This window comes from Piliocolobus tephrosceles, chromosome 1, assembly GCF_002776525.5.
Source record: "Piliocolobus tephrosceles isolate RC106 chromosome 1, ASM277652v3, whole genome shotgun sequence".
Classification (NCBI taxonomy): domain Eukaryota; kingdom Metazoa; phylum Chordata; class Mammalia; order Primates; family Cercopithecidae; genus Piliocolobus; species Piliocolobus tephrosceles.
Window position 1 is genome coordinate 206,265,056 of NC_045434.1, and position 27,955 is coordinate 206,293,010.

General features: G+C 43.1%; 1 protein-coding gene and 1 non-coding gene across 3 annotated transcripts in view; both read right to left on the bottom strand.

Annotated features, from left to right (window-relative positions):
- Nucleotides 1–27,955, bottom strand: part of SPEN (spen family transcriptional repressor) — a 100,665-nt gene that overhangs the window by 3,760 nt on the left and 68,950 nt on the right. For both annotated transcript variants that reach the window (XM_023193503.2, XM_023193504.2), the window contains 8 exons: nt 27,501–27,661; nt 26,022–26,222; nt 21,066–21,217; nt 18,013–18,138; nt 17,570–17,683; nt 15,798–15,911; nt 14,111–14,211; nt 517–8,680 (listed from right to left, as the gene is read on the bottom strand). In XM_023193503.2, the coding sequence (XP_023049271.1) occupies nt 517–8,680; nt 14,111–14,211; nt 15,798–15,911; nt 17,570–17,683; nt 18,013–18,138; nt 21,066–21,217; nt 26,022–26,222; nt 27,501–27,661 (9,133 nt within the window). The remainder of the gene's footprint in view (nt 1–516; nt 8,681–14,110; nt 14,212–15,797; nt 15,912–17,569; nt 17,684–18,012; nt 18,139–21,065; nt 21,218–26,021; nt 26,223–27,500; nt 27,662–27,955) is intronic.
- On the bottom strand, nt 26,326–26,426 carry LOC111527309. The gene has a single exon (XR_002726621.1). It is a non-coding gene; the product is annotated as a small nucleolar RNA U13 (small nucleolar RNA).

Genomic DNA, 27,955 nt, shown 5'->3' on the forward strand with positions numbered 1-27,955 from the left:
TTGAACTCCTGACTTCAAGTGATCTGCCGGCCTTGGCCTCCCAAAGTGTTGGGATTACAGGCGTGAGCCACTATGCCCGGCTGTTGTTGTTGTTGTTGTTTTTTTTTTTTTTTTTTTTTGTGAGACTGTGTCTCACTCTGTCATTGGAGTGTAATGGCACGATCTTGGTTCAATGCAACCTCTGCCCCCAGGGCTCAAGCGATTTTCCCACCTCAGCCTCCCAAGTAGCTGAAACCACAGGTGTATGCCACCACACCTGGCTAAATTATATATATATATATATATTTTATTTTTTTTTTTTTTTTTTGTAGAGATGGGGTTTTGCCATGTTGCCCAGGCTGGTCTCGAACTCCTGAGCTTAAGCAGTCCTCCCGTCTGGGCCTCCCAGTGCTGGGATTACAGGCATAAGTCACAACACCTGGCCCCTGATTTCCTTAACACATCTTTGCTTAAAAGCCTGCTGAGCCCCACAAGCACATGCCCAAAAGACAGTGGGGAGATACCTGGCTAGCTCACCTGAGCAGCTGTCTTGGTCCGGGAAGGCAGGCCAACAGAGGAAGCAGCAGGAAACTGAGTGTGTGTGAGCTGGGCTGGAGGGTGGTAGGTGCGGATATCACCGTACCGGTACTCTTGAAACAGCTCCCCGCTGGAGTGCACAATCTGCACCCCGTGGGTCACCACCACAGGAGGGGTCAGAGGCAGCCCCTGGAGTTGGTTACTGGGGGTAACTGTGAGGATACGGGCCTCACTGTGAGGGGCAGGGGCAGGGAGGGGGACAGGGACAGGGACGGGGGCAGGGGCGGGGGTGGCTTTGGCATCTGGTGTCTTGGCAGCTTCCTTCCCTGGCTGCTGAGGGGCCTTGCTGGCTGGTGGCACCTTCACAACCCCATCCGCGGCCCTGGGTTGCTCGCTGACTGCTGTCACATGTGGATGCACCATGATCCTCACATCCCGCGGCACGGTATAGGGGTGCAGTCGGTACTCAGACTGCATGACTAGTACCTCTGACTGCACAGGGGCTGTGGCTCGAGCAACGGGAAGGTGATAATGCACTTCCTCCTCAGGAGGGTGCTGGGAGGCCAACGCAGGCACGCCAGCTGGGGCTGGCTGCGGGGTGCTGGCACGCTGTGGGGTCCTGACCTCTATTTGCTGGGGCTGCAGCGGAGCCCGAGGAGAGTGAAGCGCTTCTGGCCGGATGCTGTAGGTGATACTGGGCAGCGTGGGAGTGTTCATTCTCACCTCGCCCTGCGAGAGGTGGCTCAGGGACACCGTCTGGGTGATGCTGTGGGGTGGCATGATGACAGACTGCTCTGGGTGGATGCTGGAGATGAACTGGGGCACTGGAATGCCTGCAGCCAGCATGACTGTGGCATTGGTGGAGAGCGCCGTGGATGCAGTACTGCTAGGGTGGCTTGCCCTTGGGAAGGAGGACGGCCCAGGTCCACTCGGTCGAGGAGAATGAGCATCTAGCTTTGCGGCTGCCAAATGGGAGACAGTTCGATCTGCTGGGATGCTGGGCCCCGATGGGACATGGTTTACTTCTGTAGGCAGTTTGCTGGGCAGAGCAGGAGGGTGGTGAGGCGTGAGCGTGGACCCCAGGTTGGCCGGCTGAAGGACCTTGGTCTCAATTTTAAGGGTGACAGGGTCAGCAAGCTTTTTGTTTGTGGTGACAATGCTTGGGGTGAGGACCAGCTGGTTGTGAACCAGCACAGGGGGCGTGTTGATTCCCTGGGTGAGAACCTTCACCGTGCCTCCCTGGGTGACAGGCGTGGACACCGAGAGGTGAATGGGCTCGGGCTTCTCCAAGGATGGCCTATCGGCCTTCACAGACGAAATCACAGGAGAGGCGTTATATGTCTGGGCGGTCAGTACCAACGTGGAATGGGTGGCCACGTTTGCATAGCCTGCAGGAGCTTGAGGGCCTTTGGATGGAGGCTGCGATGCTGTGACAGAATCGGGTTTGACCTGCGACTTGGACACCGACTGCTGAAATTCAATGTCCATTGCACTGGCCGGGGGGATCTGGCTGATCTTGGCGCTGATCCGCTGTGGGCCTTCAGTCTTCTGCCCTGAGTAACTCAGGAGCACAACCCCTTCGGAAGTGTTCACACGCAGTCCCGCCCCTGAGCCTGCATCTGCTGGACGATCGTCGATCACAGGCATGGACCCTGGGTGGAACCGACTGTTTTCATTAGCACTTGCTCTCTGTTTGCACTTTGCTGATGGCGCAATCACTGCCCCTGCCATTGTCACCGTGCCTGTTGTGGCCGTCACGCCACCAGATGCAGCAGTAACCGCACCCGCTGTGACGGTCACTGCACTTGCTGTGGCATTCACTGCACTCGCAGCAGCATTAACCGTGCCTGGGGCGGCATTCACTGTACCCACCGTGGCGTTCACTGGAGTGGTGAGAACATTCACTGGCCCCGTAAGAACATTTACAGGCCCCTTCAGGACGTTCACGGGTCCAGCAGGGGTGCTCACCAAACTTTTCAGTGTGGTCACTGAGCCCTTCACGGGACCTTTCAGGGCATTCACTGGGACCAGGGAGACGTTCACCAGGCCAGTGAGCGCACTCACCAGGCCAGTGAGGGTTTGAGGAGCTGGTTTTGCCAGGGTTATCTTCTGTGAATTTTCCAAGTCAATGCTGACAGGCATTCGGCTAATAACAGAGGTAATTTTGGGAGCAATGACTGGAGCCACCTTTTCCTTGTCAGCAGCTACCGGCACCTCCGAGGCTTGTGTCTCAGAGTTGTTTGTCACTGGAGCTGTTGTTTTTTCTTCTAAAGGCTTTTTAGATTCAACTGGAGGGGGCGGGGCCTCATGTAGGCAAGGGGCAGCACTGACAGGCTCTGCAATGGCCGTGGTGACACTCGTGGAAGTGACACCTGTTGCAGACACATACTTGGGGTCCATGAGAATCTTCCTCAGGGTGCTGGAGCTGGTGTCGACGTCAGAGGCCTTTGTGTCTGGGGGAAGAGCTGGAGATGGAGTGGACTGACCCCGTGACTCCTCCTGCCTTGTGATCCACTCTGTCACCTTAGCAGGGGGGCTCTGATGTGGGATCCCCCCAGAGGAGACAGGGGGTGAAAGCTTTGCTGCAGTTACAGAAGGCAGTGTGGGTATGGGGATGCTTGGATCGCTGGGTGGGGTCACCGGGTCACTCTCAATGATGGAATGCACCCTGAACCTGGCTTGAGGTTCCTCATCCACCGGCACTGGCTGGGGGGGCTGGGGAAGGTCTGGGGGCACAGATGCTTTGGTTGGAGTCCTTTCCTCAACACTGATTTCTTGGGACGAATTCTCTGTGGAGGGAGTCTTGCTTGGGTCAGAAGTACATGACTGAGGAGGAGTGGAATGGGGTTTCTCACTCTGCTTTTCTTCCTGTGGGGCTTCGGGGTGCTGTAGTGTTGTCCCCTCATTTGCAGCAGGACTCTCGCCTTGAGCTTGGTCGGATTCAGGGACATGGCTCTCTACAGGTGCCACCACTTTCTTGTTTGTGTTCCGTTTGCGGCGTGATCGGGTTGTCTTCTGGCGCCCTTTGTCTTTCCGAACAAGAGCAACTTCCACTTCTTTAGACCCTTTGGCTTCTGGCGCTGAGTGTGAGGTCTCACTGCTATCTCCTCTGGCTTCCTTGGTATCTGTTGGGCCTGCTGAGGGGTCAGGAGCATTGACTGGCGGCCTCGAAGATTCTGTAGCAGCCTCAGTTTCCAGGATGCCAGATACAGCCTCATCCGTCTCCATTCCTTCCTCAGAAGGCTGCAGCGCCTGTGCACCTGTGTGGGGCTGCAGATCTGTCTGGGATTCTCCAGGAAAAGGTGGAGGTGCTGGGAAGTTTTCTGGCTCCCCAGAAATGTCATTGATGATGGAGCCGATGGCCGCAGCCAGCTCTGTTTCACTTGCTTGGTGTGCAGGCTTGTCCCTGTCCTCTGGGGCAAGGCCCTCTGGTGCATCTGCCTTATAGGCAGCAGAGGCAGAGGCCTCGGCAAGCTTTGCGATGTGTTCCACGGCCTGCTCCAGCTCCATCTGCTTGGCTAACTGGGTGGCTTCTGGGGACGGCCCAGAGGCAGGCGTGTCTTCTTTCTCTGATTCCTTGTCTGGATCAACTGGATCACTTTTCAATTGGGATGATAAACCATCCTCCTTTTGGGGACTCTCACTTTTCTCAGGGGAGACTGCCACCACTCCAGGTTCCCTCTCCCCTGCCTGTGCCGCAGCCCCCCTGGGGCTGACAGCAGCATCCACATTTTTCAGACTTGCAGATTTGTCCACTGCTAACCTGGAGTTTCGAGATCTTCCTCTCTTTGATTTGGAGTTTTTTTCAGGGGCTGGTTTTTTCTCTACAACTTCAACAGGGGTGGCTTCAGGGGGATTTTTGTCTGTGCCAGCATCTTTTCTGTCACATTTCTGTTCGCTCCCTGCCTCCTCCTCAGCAGCCTTGGGTTCCGTGGGGCTCTCTTTCACACTTACTTGGGGGCCCACCTCAGTGGTGACCTCAGGACGTGCAGCATCCACCTTCGGTTCATTTCTTCCCTTTTTCCCTTGGGGGCCACCACCGGCTGCAGTTTTCTGGGACCGTGGGGACCGCCATCCCTCAGGTGGCTTGAGTGTTTCTGCAGGTTCCTTGGCCTCGTTCTCCTCCTCTTCATCGGCTCGCCGGCGTGTCTTTGGAGGCCTTCCCCTCCGAGGGGTGGTGGGAACCGCCGCGGCCTCCTGAAGCTCTCGCTCCAATCTCTTTCTGGTCACTCTTGGTTGCTCAATGGGCTCTTTGACAGGAGAGCGGTTTTCATGATCACCCATGGTTGCATAGACGCTCCTTACATTACGGCGCCTTGTTCGACTAAGAGGCAAACTTGGTTCGGGATGTTCAAGGTCTGCAGCAGAGTTTTTAGAAGCAGTCCTTGTAATCTTCTCTGCCTCCATCTTCAATTCCAAAAGCTTCTGTGCTTCTCCCCGAGGAGAATTGGACCGCTTGAGTTTTTCCCGGTCTATCCTCTCACTCTTCCTTGTGACGGGCTTCTCCATGATACTCACTGCAGTTGCCTGAACAGGGGTCTTTGAACGCTTGCTTTTGTTTGGCTTTTTATCTTTTGCAGCAACTGGAGGATCAACCTCTAAATCTTCAGAAGCTGGGGGCTGAGCCTCAGGAACAGCTTCAGTTTTCTGGTTTGCGTCAGGCTCAGCATCTGCAGTGGTGTCTGACTTTTCGACCTTTGGCTCGCTGGCTTCCTCAGAATTCTGAGCTGGTTTTGAAAGTGGCTGGGTACTGTCAGGCTCTGGATCTACCTTGCTCTCTGCCTGGGAAAACGAGGCCCCGGGGGTTGGAGGCTTGGCATCCAGATAAGGCAGCTGGTCACCTGATGAACCTTCCTCAACACCCGCAGGAATCACGGCAGCTTCTTTATTGGAGTCTGCTCCTGGGGACAGGTCCACTTGTTCCGGCTGTTCCACAGGGGCAGGAGCAGGTTCAGACACAGGCTTTGCTTCTTCTGAGATGGTGGCTGGCTCCACAGTCTTATCTTCTGTTACCAAAGGCGCCTCTACCATTTTGTCACCAGCGGTCTTCTCTAGTGCTGATGGGGCTGACTCTAGAGTTGCGACTGTGACACTTGGAGGCCCAACGGAAGGTGGAGTTTTTAGTTCTGCTTCTTTATTCTCAGGAGCAGATTCTGGGGTCTTGGGATGATTCTCTATATCTTCCTGTTTCTCAACTTCCTTGGGTTTCTGGTCTTTTTCTTTTTCTTTCTGTTGCATTCGTGTGAGCTCCATAAATCTGCTATGGAACAGAACTACTGGTTCTTGAATGGAATCAGTTGTGCTGTTTGCTCCCTCAGATGTCTGCTTACCATAGATCCTACCAGAAATGAAGTCAGAGTCTTCCTCTTTTCTCTCTAGATGCTGCAATCGCTTGGAATCTTGTTCAAAGATTGAGCTGTGTAAAAAACGAGAAGCAAACAATTCCTGCCTCTCTTGCTCTTCTTCTTTATGGTCCTCTTTCTTATCATCCATTTTCCCTTCTGAATCAGTCCTAATTTTCTTCTTTTTCATGTACCAGGATGGAATAGGTCTTGGAGCAGAGTCAACCTTTTCTTTATCTTTGTTGTTTCGAAAATTTGCAAATCGGGAGTCCCAATCAAGAAAAGACCAATTTTCTTCACGAGATGAAGAGAGGGATTTAGCTCTTTCAAGCAAAGCTTTAGTGTCTGGTGTGATTGTCTTATCCAATGCAAAAGAGTAAAATTTGTTCCTTTCTAAAGAACTAGAGAGTCTTTCATCTCGCTCACGTAGCTTGTCTTCTCTGTCCCTCAATAAAAAAGACAATCGAGAACTTTCATATAATGCAGAGGCTCTGGGTGAGTGGGATTTGTGTTCACCATCTTCATCAGAATCAGAAGGCACCTCACCAGGTTCCAGATCTCGTACAGACCTTTTTCGAAGGCTATCTCTCTTAATTATGCTGTTTGGGAAACTCACATCAAATCTGCTGGCATCTTGTTTCATTTGAGAGTCCCAACGATTTAGTTCATCTTCAGAATTCAAGACAGATAGTTTTATTTTGGCCATATCTGCCATCTGTTCTCTCCTGCTAGAATCATAAGGATTAAATTTTAAAGACTCTTCCCTGACTGTTATGTTAGAATAGGGGAGGACTTTTTCATCTACCTTAGGAGACCCCTTTACTGACATTAGCCTAGGGGAGCCTATGGGATCCTCGTCTTCATGGAAGGAACCATGTCGGACACTGGGAGAACAACCAGTCCTTTCAGAATCTTCACTGATTTGGCGTGAACTTCTGTAATTCCGTTCTCTCTTGGTGCAGATATCAAAATCAACATGATCCATCCTTTTCTTTTTGCTGGGAGGAGAGTCATCGGTGACATCTTGAGGGGGTTTGCCTACCTCGTGAACGAGGCTACGTCTTTCATATTCATCCACATCTTTTTTAGGACTGCCAAACTTCTCAGACTTGGCTATTTCCATTTCCATCTGCTGTTTCCTACGACTCTGCTCCATTTGTTTTCGGTAACTCTGCGTGTGATCAATGTCAATGCCAATTTTTTCTTCAGTATTTACTGAATGTGATTTCTCTTGGCCTGATTTACGTTCAGGTGTTTCATCACGAAGATTGCAGTAGTTTTTCCTAATGTCTTCTCTCTCTGGTCCTTGATCATCTAATACCTGCAGCTGTTTGAGCTGTGGTTTTGAGGGAATGGGTTTTTTTGATTGGATTTCTTGATTTTCCACAGATTCACCTGCTGGTTCTCCCAGTCTTGCTTGTAGGTCTGAGGTGGGCCTTGAGCCAGACCCAACAGAAACACTGGCAAGCTCCTGACAGTCTTTGGGGCTGGCAACAGTATTCAGTCTGTCCAGTTTGATTTTTTTAGATTCTCTTTTAAGAATTTCTTTCCTCACAGGCTTTCTTTCGGCCTCTCCTTCCCTCAGCAGAATGACCTCTCTAGAGGATACGTCAGGCTGCTTTTTTGAAAGCATGCGAGCATCCTCCATCTCTGGACTGCTTTTCTTGACCTCTGGTTTTTGTTTTTCTGCTTTTAAATTGGAATCTGCAAAGCGCCTTTTCCTTGCTTCCAGCTTCTCCAGATCCACAGCACTTACCCCATCTGCAGCCTGCTCAGGCTTGAGGTGCTTCCTGGCTTTAAGCCTGCCCTCCTTCTCCACCACTTCAACATGGCTTGAAAGCCCCTTTTCCTTTGGTACTTTCATTCTAACAGATTCCAGTTTAGACAAGTCAGACTTTGCAGGCTCCGTCTGAGAGACCTGAAGTTTCTGGTCCAGGGCAGAAGATTTGATAGTGTCATTATCAAGCTTGGCTTTCAACTTTTCCACAGGAGTGTGGTCAATGACCTTTCCCTCTTTCTCTTTCACTCGAGTCAAAACCACGCAAGGCATGAGTTCTAGGCGGTTTTTTGCTATTCCTTCTTTGTCAGCTTTCTCTCTGCTCGGTTTATTAGAACTCCTTGGCTTTTCAGGGCTTTGTTCTCGCTCATTTTCTTGGTCGGTTTCTGAAGACTGAGAACTAGGGGAGTGAACCTTTCCTTTGCGTTTTTGCTTGTCAGTTTTGTCCTTTTCCACTTTTTCCTTCCGTATTAAGCGTCTCTCTCTCTCCACTCTCTCGGGATCAAAAGTTCGTTCTTTATCTGTCTTTTCATTTTTTGTATAGCGCTCCAAACGAGATTTGTCAAGCTTCTCATATCTTGGAGGGGAAAGTGAGCTACAGCTTCCACTCCGGTCTGAGGATCGGCTGTAAAGCCTCCTCTCAGAATCACTCGGCAACCTCTCTGCCTGAGAGGGAGACGCTCCAGGACTCTGTGGACGTCGCAAGTGAACTGGACTTTGACTTCGTTCAATTGGCCTCCTCTCATGGTCTCTGTCCCGGTCGGACTCAAATCTTTCACGTTCTCTTTCTCGTTCCCTTTGCCTGTAACTATATTCCCTAATATCTTGTTCATAAGGATCATTCCTGTAATCCCTGTATTCCCGAGGATCATCGTAGTATCGTGATTCATAGTAGTCTCCTTGGTAAGTTTCCCATTCTGAATAAAACTCTCTCCCTCGAGCTGGATAGTCCCGCCTGGAATCCTCAGGATAAGTGCTTGGAGTTCGAACACTCTCATAATATGTACGATCTTGGTTATAGTCGTAGGATGCCCTTCGTTCCTCTCTGCCAAAAAATAACAAAGATATTGGTTCTTTTGTTTCCTCATCACTTATGCATGAAATCATACACATGAAATCAGAAATTCCTGCTTCTAAAAAATCTTTGACATTATTTAATCATTTGTGAAATGATTAGTTTGTAGCTACTAGGCACTTGAAATCTAGCTAAATTGAGATGTGTAAAATACACACTCAATTTTGTAGACATAGTTTATAGAAAAACAACAATTTAGACCAATATATATTGAAACAATATTTTAGCTATATTAAAGAAAATTAATTTCACTGTCTTTTTAATGTGGCTACTAGAAAATTTAAAATTACATATACAGAACTTATATAACTTACATTATGCTTCTATTGGACAGTGGTGATTCAACCCTTTTTTAATGTTTCTGGTAACTCCGGCGTTGTGACAAAGCAGACACTAGTTACTGGACAATATCCCCACACTCCTAAGTCTCCCACAAAATTACTATATAGAATAATAAAAAGATATTCTTACCACAACTTGGGAAATAAATCCACTGTTTAGAAAAACAGATAAAAATTTTAACTAAAATCTTACCATCTATGTGACCTGTATGATACTGGTAACACTTCTATCTAATTCACAATTTTTAAAAAATACACTGGAACCTGGTTAAACTCTCTGAACTCAGTCTCCTCACTCATAAAATGATGGTAGCTTTTCCTCATAAAGCTCTTAAAAAGATTAAGATAATATCTGTAAAAACTTTCCTAGCATAATCCTAGGCAGGCACTTGGCCTCAGTAAATGTTGTCACTTTCCCCCAGGCTGCCAACTAACAAACCAGGGATGACTGCAAGCACCGTGAGAGAACTCCTCCAGTTTTAAGGAACTCACTACAGGTTTTCTCCCACAGGGACCTGTCTGGTGCATTCAAAATAGGATTAAATTTACACACAAGAACATATATGAAATTAAATACACCTGTAACAGAGGCCAATTACTTCCTTCACTCGTTCATTCTCAGCAATGTTTGTTCTCTCACGTAGATACACCTGGCTCATTCTAAACAATATTACCATTAGCAGTTCACTGAAAGAACACTAGAACTTAATCCCCATAAAGTTACAGGCTTTGTCTTCTTGGCCAAAATTTCTCTAGCTCTTACAACAGCACTTGGCTCAAAGGACTCAACTGACTATTTGTTGAAAGAATGAACTTTAGAAAAATATATCAAAGCTGCTACTAAATAATGTTCCAACTCCTTTAAACAGCAAACGAAGCATCTAGACAGCACATTCCAACACCCGAAACATCGATAACACATTATTTTATATATATCTATATCTATATATGTGTGTGTGTGTGTATATATATATATATTTTTTGAGACAGAGTCTCACTCTTTCGCTCAGGCTGGAGTGCAGTGGCACAATCTCAGCTCACTGCAACTTCCACCTCTGGGGTGTAAGGGATTCTCCTGCCTCACCACCACCCCACCCTACCCCACCACTATGAGTAGCTAGGAATACAGGCATGCGCCACCACGCTTGGCTAACTTTTTTGTATTTTTGGTAGAGACAGGTTCACTGTGCTGGCCAGGCTGATCTCAAACTTCTGACCTCTGGTGATCTGCCCGCCTCAGTCTCCCAAAGTTCTAGGATTACAGACATGAGCCACCATGCCTCGCCTATTGTATGTACTTATATTGAACTTTCTCCGTTCAAAGAAAATACTTTATTGTGTATCTATGACATTTGGTTTAACTGGATTCAAGATGATCCTTCCATAGCTCCATGAGAATCAGATTCCTTGTCTAAATACTGACCAGCCAGCTCATAAATAACTGTTACTGGGCATGGAATCAGGCTAATTTAACTCATTACCACCATAAATACACACTTTGGGGATATATTTTCCACATGAAGGTGAACACATTATATACCTTCTAATATTATAAAGTGAGTAAGACACCTAGAATGGTCGTTTACTGCCCATATTAATGGTAGGCTTCAGTCATATTTTAAAAACACAGTATCAAGATATCTTTTTAATTAAGCAAACTAAAACTACTTCTAAAAATAAGGGCTGGGCATGGTAGCTTAAGCTTGTAATCCCAGCACTTTGGGAAGCCTGCTTGAGGCCAGGAGTTCAAGACTGACAGGATCAACACAGCGAGACCCCATCTCTACAAAAAAAAAAATAATAATAATTAATAAAAATTTAAAAAGTAGTAACGTGAAAAAAAGTTTTGGAAAGCAGAAATATATGTATAAACATTCATGCTGGAGCACTATTCAGCTTAACAAATACTTATTTTGCTGGGCCCCATGACAACAAAAGAAATAAGCAGTCCTGCCCTCAAAGAATTCAACAGTTTAAGCAGGGACAACACAACTGGCACTTGGACCATGTACGGGGACACTGAGGAACTCCAGAAAGTCAGGTTCAGAGAGAACTCTGTTCACAAAACCAAACAGTATCCAAAGTACCATAAGTAGATGTCATCTGAATCACAATGTGACCCTGTAAATTCATCTCAAGAATCACTATGGTAAAGGGTAAGCTCAATACACTAGCAGGTAGGAACCCTAGGTTTATTCCCAGCCTAGGCCCTTAGTGGCCTGTGACCTTATTAGCAAAAGTTCTTTCCATAAAAAAGGTTACCTGACAGAGTATGTGAGGGATCAAATGAAGTACTACTCAGAAAATGGGAAAGCCCTGTGCAAATACAGCTGTTATTTGCATTCCTGAGCTGAATTATCATTAGCGTTAAAGCATTTTTTTCATTCATGCATCAACTATTTAGTGAGATAACTTCCATTCTATAGAAAAGGCAAAGATCCTCAAGGTCTACGCAAGAAATGCATTCATTCCATAAGCACTGCCAACTGAAACCACACGGGACAAACCTGGGTCACAGTGAAGTCCCACACCCTCCTGCTTCCTCATGAGGAGATAACCGCCATTTGAGAGGGATAAATAACCATGAGAAAAAACACAGAACAAACCCAAAGCCAGTTAGTTCATCACTTATAAAAAAAAAAAAACAATGAGTTTTGGCTGAGCGCAGTGGCTCACGTCTGTAATCCCAGCACTTTGGGAGGCTGAGGCGGGCAGATCACCTGAGATTGGGAGTTTGAGACCAGCCTGACCAACATGAAGAAACCCCGTCTCTACTAAAAATGCAAAATTAGCCAGGTGTGGTGGCGCGTGCCTGTAATTCCAGCTACTCGGGAGCCCGAGGCAGGAGAATCACTTGCACCCGGGAGGCGGAGGTTGTGGTGGGCCGAGATCGCACCACTGCACTCCAGCCTGGGCTACAAGAGCAAAACTCCGTCTCAAAAAAAAAAAAAAAAAAAATAGGTTTTAAGTAGTAATATACAAAAAGTAACATCCACATTACATTATTCAACCCTTACAAAACTGCTGTTCTAAAATATTTAATGTACACAGAGGATTTTAATGGATTTTCTATGTTTTTAAGTGCAAGTAGGCCTCTGGGACGCTTTCTACTCACATATAGATAATTTCTTGTAAGCATTTACTGTATTAACAATTACTTCAAATTGCTACTTGGGAAGCCAGGATGGAGAAGATTTTCCTCTCCTGACATAAGACACACACATTCTCTTGCATGTGGCCACACAATTTTATACTCACTCTCGCTCTCTCTTACACTCACACAACTGAGAAAACAGCCTATCAAGCCTGACTTTCTAGCTAAAGGAGTGTTGATCTTTGAAGCTTTGTAATTTGGATTCTGATCTGGTAAGAAACCATCAAAACCTGACAAGTTTGAGCTTTTGAGAATTTGGCCGTAGGGAGCATTTTTCATTTAAAGGGCACCAAGTAAGCCGGGTACGGTGGCTCACACCTGTAATCCCAGCACTTTGGGAGGCCAAGGCAGGTGGATCACGAGGTCAGGAGTTCAAGACCAGCCTGACCAATATGGTGAAACCCCATCTCTACTAAAAATACAAAAATTAGCCATGCATGGTGGCATGCGCCTGTAGTCCCAGCTACTCAGGAGGCTGAGGCAGGAGAATTGCTTGAACCTGGAAGGCAGAGGTTGCAGTGAGCCAAGATGGCACCACTGCACTCTAGCCTGGAGAACAGAGCAACACTCCATCGCAAAAAAAAAAAAAGCACCAAGTATTCAATAACTGTTGTACAATATTCCACTAAGAAATGAATTAATATATATTAATACTTGCTATCACTTAAACAAAAATGAAATGGCAAGAAGAGGCAGTAGAAAGGGAATGCATTCAACAGGGCTTCTGGCAGCGCAACCCTGACTTGGCTCATCTTGCCATGAAGCCCTTTTCATACTTTGAACTCAAGTGTCTAAAGGCATTTTTCACACAAACTTTTTGTCTAACACGTATGTACAGGGGTGGAGACCTAGTGGGAACATTCCAGAAAACTTAATCAGAGGCATATCTGGAAAAACAGCTTGATCATATGGACCAAATTTCCATTTTCAAAAGTAATCAGCTATTGAAGAATCTGGTGACATTATCTTAAGATGTTTTACTATATTTCAGTCTGTTCAGCAGAAAAAGGTATTAAATACTACATAACCATAACTGAAAGTATTAACAAGGGGAAATCAGGTTTGCTCTGCACATTGCCAAAGTTGCCAGTTTACATGTGGTTTGGCTTATTGATTCACTTTGAATATTTAAGAGATTCAACTTTAAAACAAAGCTCTTGATACTCTTTTGGAAGTTTTTATTTTTTTTAGTTAAATGTATGAGCACATGTGTGGTGACAACCTGGATGTTGTCATTACTAAATATGTAGCCATTTAACAGTTTATAATGCACTCTAACATATATTAATACATTTACTTTAAGAAGTAACTATAAGCAAGATGATTTGTATTTATGATTAACGGCACATAAAGCAGACCAGGTGTAGTGGCTCACACCTGTAATCCTAGCACTTTGGGAGGCCAAAACAGGCAGATCACTTGAGTCCAGGAGTTTAAGACCAGCCTGGACAACATGGAGAAACCCCATCTCTACAAAAATTACTCCAGCGCGGTGGCAAGTGTCTGTAGTCCCAGCTACTCAAGAAGATGACGTGGGAGGATCACTTGAGCCTATGAGGCAGAGATTGCAGTGAGCCATGATCATGTCACTGCACTCCAGTCTGGGTGACAGAGTGAGACCCTGTCTCAAAAAAAAAAAAAAGTACATTATCACCTGGCAAAACAGTAACTCAAGCTCTAGGAGCATTCAGTGAGACATCCAGACAGGTTGCTCCAAACCCATAGGAATCACCTGAAAACTGAATTCACAAAAATAAACCTGTGTTTCCACATGAAGTGATAAAAGAGAAGTGTTCTCTATTCTAGAATATAAAAGTAGGGGTAAAGAGTGAAAAATAAAATTTAATGCCATCTTAATTTTCTGTATTAAAACTCAAGCTACACTGATAAGTTTAAAATACATACCTTCTTTCGGCTAACATTTCATAAAAGTCTCTGATGTCTTGACCAGATTTCTCCATGCAGTGATAAAAAGCCAGCTGACTTTCCCGATTTGCAAAGTCCACCTTTAAAAAAAAAAAAGAGGTGTTTGATGCAAGTTTTGAATTTTAATGATGGAAAAATGTTACCAAATTTGAAAATTCTTCACAACATAGCCCTTCTGAGAAAATGTCAGGAAACAGCAATGTATCTCAGGTAAAACTGTCCTCATCACTGAAACTATATTTTATTAACCTGAAATCTCTCAAATTCTGTATAAATCGTGATAAAGGAATGAAATTTATAAAATTTCAAATGCAATCGTGGAGTGAAAAAAGCAAAATGGAGAACTGAAACGGCAATTCAGTAATCAGATCAACTAAATCCAGCAATCTCTGTTGCCAAAACTACAGTTAGCACATAAAACAAAATATGGATGAACATTTTAAACTCTACTCACAGCTGGGCCTCAAAGTTATTCAAGAATATGATGTTCATCAGCTATCAATTATCTTATCATCTTATTTTTAAAAAAACTTCTTTCAACCTAACAATCATAGTTATTAAGTGCATAAATTCCTTCAAACTACCATGAATACAAGTTTTTAAATACATAAACTGGACATCAAATTAAGCTTTCAGGCCGGGCGCGGTGGCTCAAGCCTGTAATCCCAGCACTTTGGGAGGCCGAGACGGGCGGATCATGAGGTCAGGAGATCGAGACCATCCTGGCTAACACGGTGAAACCCCGTCTCTACTAAAAATACAAAAAACTAGCCGGGCGAGGTGGCGGGCGCCTGTAGTCCCAGCTACTCGGGAGGCTAAGGCAGGAGAATGGCGTAAACCCGGGAGGCGGAGCTTGCAGTGAGCTGAGATCTGGCCACTGCACTCCAGCTCGGGCGACAGAGCAGGACTCCGTCTCAAAAAAAAAAAAATTAAGCTTTCAGTGGCTACCGACTCTTCAGGGGAGTAGGAAAGGAAAGAAAGACGTATCATTCAGGATGCTGGACTGATACTATGAGGCCCTGGGTGTCAGACACCCATGGGTGACTGTGGTTGAGCCTGCGTTGAGAGTGTCTGTGTGAGCATCAGCACCCAGACACTGAGAGGCGCACTTCTTTGAATAAGAGGATTTTTAGGGAAGGATCTGTGGCTAATGGCTTAAAGATGCTGTGCCCACAAGTAGCTGAGCATAAAATTATAATATTCCCCTTAAACACTAATGATACAGCATACATGTCCTATAAACCACTCCCCTGACTGGCAGGCTGGCAGTCTACAAAATGCTAGTTATTAACGGCGTGAGATTTTTTTTTTTTTTTTTGGGAGATGGAGTCTCACTCTGTCACCCAGGCTGGAGTGCAATGGCATGATCTTGGCTCACTGCAACCTCCGCCTCCTGGGTTCAAGCAATTCTCCTGCCTCAGCCTCCCAAGAAGCTGGGATTAACAGGCATGCACCACCACGCCCGGCTAATTTTTTTTGTATTTTTAGTAGAGACAAGGTTTCAACATGTTCATCAGGCTGGTCTCGAACTCCTGACCTCAGGTGATCCACCCACCTTGGCCTCCCAAAATGCTGGGATTACAGGCATGAGCCACCATGCCCGGCCCAAGAGGGTGAGATTTAAATAGGACTTTGTTTTGCTTCTGTTTAAAGTCATTCTGCACACCTTAATTTTATTCCCACCGATTTTTCTCCCTTTGGTCTCTTTTACAGCTGCTTGTGCATATTCAATTTCATTGTAGAGAACCAGGGCCATGCCTTTTAAGCGGTCAAACACCACCTGTAAAACAAACAAACAAAAAAGAAGTAAGAGCCTCTTCCACTGGACTTAGTGTCAGTCCCAACAAAATCCTAAGTCACAAGGACACTGATGAGAAAATATATATTTTTATATATTTTATTCTATTTAAAAAACAGTGTGCTGGGCGCGGTGGCTCAAGCCTGTAATCCCAGCACTTTGGGAGGCCGAGACGGGCGGATCACGAGGTCAGGAGATCGAGACCACCCTGGCTAATACGGTGAAACCCCGTCTGTACTAAAAAATACAAAAACCTAGCCAGGCGACGAGGCGGGCGCCTGTAGTCCCAGCTACTCGGGAGGCTGAGACAGGAGAATGGCGTAAACCCGGGAGGCGGAGCTTGCAGTGAGCTGAGAACCGGCCACTGCACTCCAGCCTGGGCGGCAGAGCAAGACTCCGTCTCAGGAAAAAAAAAAAAAAAAAAAAAAAAAAAAACAGTGTGATGCACATTGTAGTGAATACAAAATGAAAATGTGCAGAGACGGTTTAGAATCATAGATATTATGGCTTGAGATATTATGCCTTTGTTTTTCTGTATTTTACTTTGCTTTCTATGTTTACAAACCACTATATTGTATTTCAGTAAAGCATTCGTCTTGTTTTGGCTGAAAACAAAAAAGCAAAGCCAACAACAACAAAAAACACCCTTGAAAGGAAGGAAAAATTAAGAATAACAAAGATTTTCTGTGAATTTTGGCTACAAGTAGCACAACTGTCTTAAGGCTGTGGATTTTTTTATACAGGGAGTCTTCAAGATGTGTATTTTTCTAAACAACAAAACCTACATTTAAAGTATTTTCTGCCAGGAATGGTGGCTGTAATCCCAGCACTTTGGGAGGCTGAGGCAGGTAGATCACTAGAGGTCAGGAATCTGAGTCCAGCCTGGCCAACATGGCAAAACCCCATCTCTACTAAAAATTACAAAATTAGCCAGGCGTGGTGGTACACACCTGTAATCTCAGCTATTCAAGAGGCTGAGGCTAGAGAATCGCTTGAACCTGGGAGGCAGAGGTTGCAGTGGGCTGAGATCCCACCGCTGCACTCTAGCCTGGGTGATAGAGTGAGACTCTGACTCAATTAAAAAAATAATTAATTTTTTAAAAAAAGTATTGTCAAGGCTATACAATATACCTACCACAGAGTAAACACAGTTTTAAGGAACCGAAGCTTTACCTCCACACACTGAATTGGGTCTAGAGACCCTTTTCCTGTTGCTTATGGATGTATTACATAAAAAACATAGGTTAGATGAATATTCTGTTGTGTGAACTTCCACTCATTTAAAAAAGTCTAATTACCTATTTAGTGTAAATGTGAACAACTATAATCAGACTATCTAATTTTAATGTAAGATAAAATTATAAAAATCCCTAAGCAACATTTCTATTTCATTCTACTTAACTATACTATGAGAATAGTTTCAAAATTAATCACCTTGGCTGGTTCAAAATAGTTTTTCAAAATACTCATAACTTAAGGCAACAGATGCAAATACCCTTACTGACCAAATCTTAGCAAACATAATTTCAATGTGCTAGTTATTAAAGAAAAAGGCAATGCTAGCAATTGAGACTGACGGGAGAGAACACCAAGACGAGGGAGTCAGAAGTCTGAACCACACACCAAAACCTCCCGCCTACCTTTACCACAGGCCCGTATCGGCAGAAATGTCGTGTTAAATACTGATCTGACACGTTTGAAGAAAGCCCATCTAGCCACACGCAGTTTGTAGGCATGCTCTTTCCAAAACCCAGCTGAATATAAAAAGCAAAATTTCTATTAGTAAAGTTCACAATTACTGTTCAACTACAGAATTCTGAGAAAACTGGTTTTCTATAGGAATCTTATCAAATCAACATCTCAAGTGGGAACCATCTGGTTAAAATTAAATTGAAATGTACAAAAAAGCAATCAGATTATAGTATATAATAGGATAGGAATGCAAAGAAGTATATCACTTTTATGGTTATTTGTCTTACTGGGATCTTAAATACTAAGGCATATGCAAAAAAAAAAAAACCCTTCAAATCTTAAAAAACAAAGCAAATCACAACAGCACAATAATTTATGCAAATTCATTTACCTTGAGGCGATTATTTCCAAGATATTCCCCATCCATCTTCTTAATAGCTTTACAAACGCTAGCAATATCACAGTATTGCAGAAACGCATACTGAGGAACTCCATTTACTTTCTTAATGTCAATATCCTGAAAAAAAACAATGAATACAACTTAGCAATATGTCCAAGAAAATAAATTACAATGAATCAAGTCCATATAGGGTATTTATTTCTCAAAAAAGTCATGTTCTCAATCATCATTTACTTAGTTGAAAAAATTGTACACCTTAATACAATGGTAAGTTAGTAGTCTGCTGTAAAACACATAGCATTTGTTGTCACAAACCATGAAATCCTTCCCATGTGAAGCTCTCTGCAGAGGAACAACAGCATTGCAATTCAAAATTCAAAATTTAAAATCCCTATTAACAGCATTAAGAGAAATTTAATGATAATAAAGAAAAGGCAGGCTATTTAATGAAGTCCCAAGAAATAATTCCCTTCTGCAATACCTAAAATTATTAGGGGCCAGGCCATTTAAAATATGATATCTGGGTGGGCATGGTGGCTCACGCCTGTAACCCCAGCACTTTGGGAGGCGGAGGCGGGCGGATCACTTGAGGTCAGTAGTTCAACACCCACCTGGCCATCACGGTGAAACCCTGTCTCTACTAAAAATACAAAAATTAGCCAGGCATGATGGCACGTGCCTGTAATCCCAGCTATCCTAAAGGCTGAGGCAGGAGAATCACTTGAACCCGGGAGGCAGAGGTTGCAGTGAACCAAGATCGCATCATTGCACAGGTGACAAAAGTGAAACTCTGTCTCAAAAATAAATAAATAAAATGATATCTGAGAAGATAATACATCTTTGTTCTTTAACCTTTAAAATTAAAAGACAAATAAATAAATAACAGATAACTGTCTAAAGACAAAAGGAGCTGGAGCCCACATAGGCTACTGAATTCCACACCACCCATCTAGGTAGGCAGTAGAACTGCAATTAAGAGTATATGCTACTCCCACAAAACCAAAAGAATTTGGCAAATCAAAATAATTGAAAATGAGGTCATCCATTTCTCCATCAGCCAGTTGGGGTGAGGCTGACATACCTATCAAGGACAATAAAACTAACTACCAGGGCTTCCAGTGCTTTGATGAAACCTCAGATGTGTGAGTTTCTGGCCAAGAATCTGTAATATCGTATTGTTGGAGCATTAATTGGGGGTTGCGGTTCTCTATAAGCTTGCTGTGGCTGAACCAAGAAAGAAGGCATGTGCAGATTTCTACAGAAGTTACGATTCTATGAAAGATTTTGAGGAGGTAAGAAAGGCTGGTATCTTACAAAATGATATATCCCAGCCCGGGCGTGGTGGCTCACACATGTAATCCCACCACTTTAGGAGGCCAAGCCAGGCAGATCACCTGAGGTCAGGAGTTCAAGACCAGTCTGGCCAACACGGTGAAACCCCGTCTCTACTGAAAAATACAAAAATTAGGCCGGGTGTGGTGGATCACACCTGTAATCCCAGCACTTTGGAAGGGCAAGGCGGTGGGATCACCTGAGGTCAGAAGTTCGAGACCAGCCTGACTAATATGGTGAAACCTCATCTCTACAAAAAATACAAAATATTAGCCAGGTGTGGTGGCGTGCGCCTGTAATCCCAGCTACTCCAGAGGCTGAGACAGGAGAATTGCTTGAACCCGGGAGGCGGAGTTTGCAGTGAACCAAAATCGTGCTATTGCGCTTCAGCCTGGGCAACAAAAGCCAAATTCTGTCTCCAAAAAAAAAAAAAAAAGCAAAAATTAGCTGGGCGTGGTGGTGGGTGCCTGTAATCCCAGCTACTCAGGAGACTGAGGCAGGAGAATCGCTTGAACCCAGGAGGCAGAGGTTGCAGTGAGCCAAGATCGCGCCACTGCACTCCAGCCTGGGTTACAAGAATGAAACTCTGTCTAAAAAAATAATAATAGTATATCCCAAGATTACAAAGCTGTGACCAAAATATTTTCATTTTTAAACTGACTCCAATTTTGAGTCATAAAGGAACAGAAAACTTCTTGTACCCCTTAATCTAACAATGACTTGCATAATATAATAAGAGATTCAAATTAAAACTTCCTAATAGAACTGAACTGCTAACAGACGACATCCATATTCTAGCAATCCCCAAGGTATTTCTGATGTTCACTGTGATCACAAAACAATCATACGCTAAATTGCTGCTTCTGTTTTTGGAGACAGGGTCTCACTCTGCCACCCAGGCTGGAGTACAGTGGCGTGATCTCGGCTCACCGCAGCCTCTGCTTTCTGGGCGCAAGTGGTTTTCCAGTCTCAGCCTCCTGAGTAGCTGGGACTACTGAAGCAAGCCACCAACACCCAGCTAATTTTTGTATCTTTGTAGAGACAGCGTCTCACCATGTTGCCCAGGCTGGTCTTAAAGTTCTGAGCTCAAAGTGATCTGCCTACCTCACCCTCCCAAAGTGCTGGGATTATAGGCATGAGCCACCTTGCTCAGCCTGCTGCTTCATTTTTACAAACATTTTTCTCTTCCAGATTTTCCTTTCAATCCACAGGACTAGAGATGGCATTAAAACAGAACCCAAAGAACAAAGATAAAAATTGGGTAAGAACCAGCCTGGGCAACATGGCAAAACACCACCTCTACAAATAAACACGAAAAGTAGCTGGGCATGGTGGGACACGTCTGTAAGTCCCAGCTACTCAGGAGACTGAGAGATGGGAGGATCGCTTGAGCCCAGGAAGTTGAGGCTGCCGTGAATTGTAATCATGACACCGCACTCCAGGCTGGGAGACAGAGTGATACTCTGTCGCAAAAAAAAAAAGAGAAATAAGAAAATATATATGTGTAAACAAAGGACATATATTACATTTTTACACACATATATAGAACCATACCCAATGGGTTTCTCTGGATTATCTTTTAGCAAGAGCTAAAAGCACACAGCAATATTCATTACACCATTAAACATCACCTTTCCAAATATAATCTGTACTATATGCTTTATGTGTTATGACAAAGACCTAAAATTGTTTTCATAGTAAAAGCAACATACCACAATTTCTCCAAAGCGTTGGAAGATGTTGCGAAGGTCATGGTAAGTAGTGGTTTTTTCAAGGTTGCCAATAAAGAGAGTTCTTGTTGCTTTGGGGTGAAATTCATCTATCCTTTCATCCAAGGGGCGAAATTCATTTTCACTTTCCGTTTCTGTAAGTAGAAGAGGGGCCGAGTAAAAAGAAAAGAGAGTATTTTAATGCATATTTATATATCATGGAAAAAATCTACATTTAAAATACAAAATGTCTGAAATAATAGGCTTGAATACTCACACAAACTGAAATACCATAAACACCTTCAGAAATAGCCACCCCTTATTAACTCTAAAGCAAAAAAAGGAATACAAAGGCTAAAGAAACATTTTTAAAAAATTAAGGCTAAAGTAACACTTTGTTTAACCTTTAAAATTAAAAAATAAACTGATTTAAATCTGCTAAATTAGCTGGGAATGGTGGCTCACGCCTGTAATTCCAGCACTTTTAAGATGCCAAGGTGGGAAGATCGCTTGAGCCCCCAAGTTTGAGACTAGCCTGGGCAACATGTTGAAACCCCATCTCTACCAAAAAAAAAAAATATAAGCCAGGTATGGTGGCGCACGACCTGTATTCTCAGCTACTCAGGAGGCTGAGGTGGGAGAATAGCATGAGCATGAGAAGTCGAGGCTGCAGTGAACTGTGATCATGCTACGGCACTCTAGCCTGGGTGATGGGAATGAGAGAACCTGTCTCAAAAATAAAATAGAAAAAATAAAACAGATATCTTTGCTAAGGTGATCTGTTGTTGTTTTTGGGACGGAGTCTTGCTCTGCCACCCAGACTGGAGTGTACTGGCACGATCATGGCTCACTGGAGCCTCAACCTCCCAGGCTCAAGCAATCCTCCAACCTCAGCCTCCTAAGTAGTTGGGACCACCGGTGCATGCCACCATGCCTAGCTAGTTTTTTCCCCCCACGCCATAGAGATAAGGACTCACTTTGTTGCCCAGGCTGGTCTGAAGCAATCCTCCTGCCTCAGCCTCCCAAAGTGCTGGGATTACAGGCGTGAGCCACTGCACTTGGCCTGATTTGTTTTAAAAGTAATCACTGACACGGAAATAGATTTTAAACCCCAGCAAAAATGGTAATTAATTATTTGAGCCTAATCCTAATTTCCAAAATTACGTAGCAGGCTCTCAATTTGGAGTATAAAACTACACTCTGAAATAGATATAAAAACTCAGCTGAAAATAGTCCACCTTCATTGTTTGTTTAATTTCATTTACTTTTCAACGTTTTACAAGATATGTAGCATTTCGCCCCCTCATACTAACACAATAAATCAACTGTCTAAATGCAGAAATTTTAGATATAAGAGCAACTATGAAAACTGATTAAAGCAGTATGTTTTAAATATCTTTTGATATTGCATTGTCCCCAATGACAAACAGAAAGAGGTTAAGTGATTGTTACGACTTCTTTCCTTTTTTTTTGAGATGGAGTTTCGTTCTTGTTGCCCAGGCTGGAGTGCAGTGGAGCAATCTCTGCCTCCTGGATTCAAGCAATTCTCCTGCCTCAGCCTTCCAAGTAGCTGGGATTACAGGCACCCGCCACCACGCCTAGCTAATTTTTTGTATTTTTAGTAGAGACAGGGTTTCACCATGTTGGGCACGCTAGTCTCGAACTCTTGACCTCGGGTGATCCACCCACCTCAGCCTCCCAAAGTGCTGGGATTACAGGTGAGACACTACATCCAGCCTCTATTTCTTATGATCAAAAACCCTGGCTTAACTTCTAATTTATCATAGCCTTTCTCTGAATCTCCATTTATAAACTTGGTCTAAGGCAGGAACACTCAAGGTTTTGCAGATAACAATTATAGGAAACTACTGTGTGTTCTTTTTTCTTAATGTAAAACAAAGCCATTAAACAAAGATTTAATCAACTTTACTGAAATGAAGCATTTAGGGTCAGCCATCGAACTACTGATAACGTCAACCACACTGGTATTTTTAAAAACTCAATTTCAGGGACCTTGAGTTAAGTCAGAATACATCTCACTTCTGAGTCCAGACTGATGGCTCCAATGGTAGCTCAATTAATCTTAACACTTTCATCAATCGGACTATGATGTACTTTCACAAACTCAGGTGGACCCAGAAATTGCCCAGGGCTCATAATAGTTGTCTCCATACATTCTGCACATGTCAAAGGAATATATCTCATTTTAAGCTCAATTTGGTCTTAAACGTGGGCAGACATTTAAGAATATTTCAAAAAATTCAGATAGAATATTGAGGTTTGTGCTCTGAAAGGCAGAATCACAAGAGGAAAGCATGATTTGCAACTATTAAAATCTGTAACGGCTTCATTCCCACCAAATGGCCTGGTACATTTACTTTCTTTCTTTCTCCTCCTTGGAGACAGAGTCTTGCTCTGTTGCACAGGCTGGAGTGCAGTGGTGGGATCATAGCTTACTGCAGCCTCAAACTCCTGGGCTTAAGCAATCCTCCCACCTCAGCCTCCCAAGTATCTGGGACTACAGGGCCTGATTTTTTATTTTTTGTAGAGATGGGGTTTCACTTTGTGGCCCAGGCTCATCTCAAACTCCTGGGCTCAAGCGATCCTCCCACCTTAGCCTCCCACAGTGTTTATAGGCATGAGCTTGGTCAGGCATGGTGGCTCATGCCTATAATCCTAGCACTTTGGGAGGCCAAGGCAGGAGGTTCACTTGAGCCCAGGAGGCCGAGGTTTTGGTGAGCCATGATTATGACACTACACTCCAGCCTGGGTGGCAACAGAGAGTAAGACCCTGACTCCAATCAATCAATCAAAGTGTGAGCCACCACGCTCAGCAGCAAATTTTCAAGATCGGAAATTCAGTTAGCAAAAAAAAAAAAAAAGTTTTTCATGTGTAGTCCACTTAACCTTCACAACCAGTCAAAGTCTTAATGTCCACACACATTTGGGAAAAAATTTCTTGAACCTGTAATTTCACGTTTAGGGGACTGTAATGCAATGTATGGGAAAAGAAATCTTAGAGGCCACCAAGGGGTCTGTATGCAAAGTTAGGTTTCTTGGATTTGGATCTTTGAAAATAATCCTTGACCTAAGCAATCAGCTTAATACATTTCAATATAATATTCATGATTTAACCATCTGACAGCATAATTCCAACTAAGTCTCCATACTCAAAATTCAACTGTTTTCACATATCCCATTTAACTGGTATTTAATGTTGTCCTATCTGGGAAAATTATTTAGCTTTTCTTATGTTTGAACCAACCAAACTTCTCAAAATTTTCACTGGCAAGTAGGTAAATCCTACTTCCTAGGTGCTAAACATCTAGGTCAAAAGCTTTTTACAGTAAAAATCTCAAGCTAGCCCTACCATCTAGAGATAAAAGTTACATACTGAATGCCCTGGATGAGATCTTCCTTACTTAATAATTATAAATTATAATTGGCTCTAGAAATGTATATAGATCATATGACATTCTAAATGTTTCTCAAGCAGTTCTGACCTGTTCCAAATGTGTTAAATTTTAAAGAACTCATGGAGTTGCTCTTAGCTTAGTAAAATTTAGGGCAGTCCATCTCAAACTTGATGCAAGAAGGTCTGTGAAGGCTTAACCTATTATCCTTTGAATTGTTATGTTTCATGGTAACATCAGAGTGACCATTTTGCAGTGATCACCCTAAAAATTCCATGCCAGTTTTACTATGCAAATAATATATTTGTGCATCCTCATCAGGGGAACTACATTTTTTTTCTTTTTAATTGTCTAATAAATGAATTCTGAGAATATTCATATTTATCCTATAACAGGCCATGTTTACCCTACAAATTCCACTTAAAAGTCTTAAAGTTCAATTGTCTCAGCTTCATAAGGTGACCATAAATTTTTTTATGCTTCTATTGATTCCTTTACAAATTTACTCACAAGTTCTCTTAAATCAGGGGTTCCCAAACTTAAGTGTGTAAATTCTGAATCAGTAAGCTGGAGCAGAGTTAAAGAGTCTGCATTTTTAAACAAGTACTGCAGATGGTCCTGAAACAGGAGAAATGCCGATGCAAGCCATGTGTGAGATTTCCTGCCTTACAACAGGTTTCACAGGTAGGTTCAAGATAATAAAATGTTCCCTGGAAATTCTCAGCGGGTTGCACCGATAAGGCTTATTCCTATTACTCTGTCTTCAAGGTCATGCAAGCTGGAAAAACAGACCCAATTTGTATTTGGCATAATAGAAATAAAATTGGTCTAACAAGTCCCTCACATCAATACTAAGAGGTAGTTTACCTTCTTTTTTCTTTTTATTTTATTTATTTATTGAGATGCAATGTTGCTCTGTCGCCCAGGCTGGAGAGCAGTGATGCGATCTCAGCTCACTACAACCTCCTCTTCCCAGGTTCACACGATTCTCCTGCCTCAGTCTCCCAAGTAGCTGGGATTACAGGTGTGCGCCACCACGCCCAGCTAATTTTTGTATTTCTAGTAGAAACAGGGTTTCACCATGTTGGCCAGGCTGGTCTTGAACTCCTGACCTCAGATGATCCAGTCTCCAAAGTGCTGGGATTACAGGCATGAGCCACCGCGCCCAGCCAGAAGTAGTTTCCTTTCTAATTCAGGGTAATTCTGTTGTCACACTCCTAGAAGCTACCTCCTAGTTTTGATAAATTCAATCCTTTTGGGAAGGCTGGACTTATTAAGGGTCTACAGTTCTGCCTTTCAGACTCTTAAAAGTTACCAAGTCTCCATTATAGCAACAGAAAAATCTATCCTCCCTAACCAAAACAATGCTTTTTATTAAGTTTAACAATAAATAGAATCATCTTTTAAAACAGAAGACAATGGAAACATGTCAATAAATAAAGTCAGAATAGTGTCCTCATTCAGGATCATATGCTGCCTTCTCATACACTGCAACACAAACAGTGTGTATGATGTGTAACTCAAACTCAGCTTGCTTGTGTCTTACCTGGACCTATCCATGCTGTTACTTCAATCTGCATGCCAAAGAAAAGTTTTCCTTTTGATGCAGTCAAGGCTTTTTCTTGGTCCTCTTGCTGACGAAAGAATACCAGACCATACCTCTCTTCTGAAGTTCCATGTATCTGCACTGAAGTTACTTTTCCAAATTTCTTAAATTCATGGAAAAGGCCATCTTTAAGGCTTGTATCTGAATTCCCAAACAGAACCGAGTTATTAATTCTTCTAATTTAATTATAACTCAATAAGCAACCTACTAAATCTTTAGCCTGATTTTCTCATTTTTTTGTTCATGTCAGATAAGTAATATGCCAATGTCATAACAAGGTTTGAAGGAGGCACACCGCACACGGCATGAAAACCCAATAATCATGCTTATGAACCACAAATGGATCTAGCCTGAGATGTGACTTAAGTTTTATTGTCATTAAAACATTACTTTTTCAAACAAGCTCCAAAAACACATTTTGGAGATCATTGTACAAGTCTGAAAATAAACTAAGTGTTAGATGATAGTATTGGTTATTTGTTAGGTAAGAATGATACTGTGGTTATCCAGAAAAATGCCCTTATATATTATAGATATATACATAAATATATATCTGTAAGTGGGTGTGAAATAAAACAACATCAAGGATTCACCCTAAAGGTAAAAAAAAAAAAAAAAAAAAGAGTACGAAAGCAGGAAGACAGGAAACAGATAAAGCAAAAATGGCAAAATGATGATTTCTGAATCTTGGATATACGGGGAGTTCATTTTGCTATTCCTTCTACTTTGGGGTATGTTTCATAATAAAAATTTTGTATATATATTCATAAAGTGTTAAAGACTTGAAATGGAAAGGCATCTTTCTAACTTTCTAAGGATCATCTCAATGATAAAATTGTGTGAGACACAATTTTAATATCCTTTACAGATGAATCATACCATCTGGGGGTCTTGTGTTAATTTGCTTTATCAGAAATATAAAAGGTGTATAGAAAGGCAAGCCAATTTTACTCCCTTGTCCATTTCTAAATTACCAAGTACTCTAAATCAAAAGCTCATCAACACTGATGTCTCAATAACTCTATTCACAAACCTGATACGTAAGTTTTTAGGCTATTTTAATACATAATTTAAGCAATCACTAAAATACACTTAGCTAAGAAATACTTAATTTGGTCTTTGTTGGTATGACTATATACTAACAGTTTTAACTTGTTTACATGCTCAACATGACTAATGTAGGAGTAACAGTATATTATGGTCAGCTGTCAATCAAAAATATTACGAGTAAAGGAGAGACCGCAGAATAGCTTAAGCAGACTTTTCCATTATTCATGGGTTTCCTCATTTAAAACGTTAATATTTTGAAATGGGTTTTCCATCACAATTTTATGTCCAAAGTTATTTCAATGCAATGCAGTATTATACCTCATTCCTCAGTAGTAGCACAGAGGAAAGGACATTCACACAAAATTTTACCTGTAGAGCGTACTGGAAGATTCTGGACCTTGATCCCAAAACTTTTACGGGGCTCATCTTTTTCCAGAGATGAAAGCAACTGCGAAGTGGGTGCTGGGACTGCTGCAGACTGAACTGATCGAGCTGGAGAATCATCACTTGAACTACTGCTGGAATCACTGCTGCAAAAAGGCAACAACAACAAACTTCAGTGAAAAGACAAACAGTAAATGAGCAGCATTAGAAAACTACTTAAAATAACTAACAGGTCTAAACTTTCGGGCTGGAATTTCTGGAGGCCCTGCATTCTACACATCTATCTCATACTCTACCTTCAGAGGTGGCAGAAGACGATAAACATGCAGAAGCACAAAAGTATAATCTTCATTTACCACCACGTACCACCAATGCAAGTGTTGCATTCTATTAATAGCGTGAACAAATTTTTTCAAATGAAGTAAGACTAGTGAATTCAA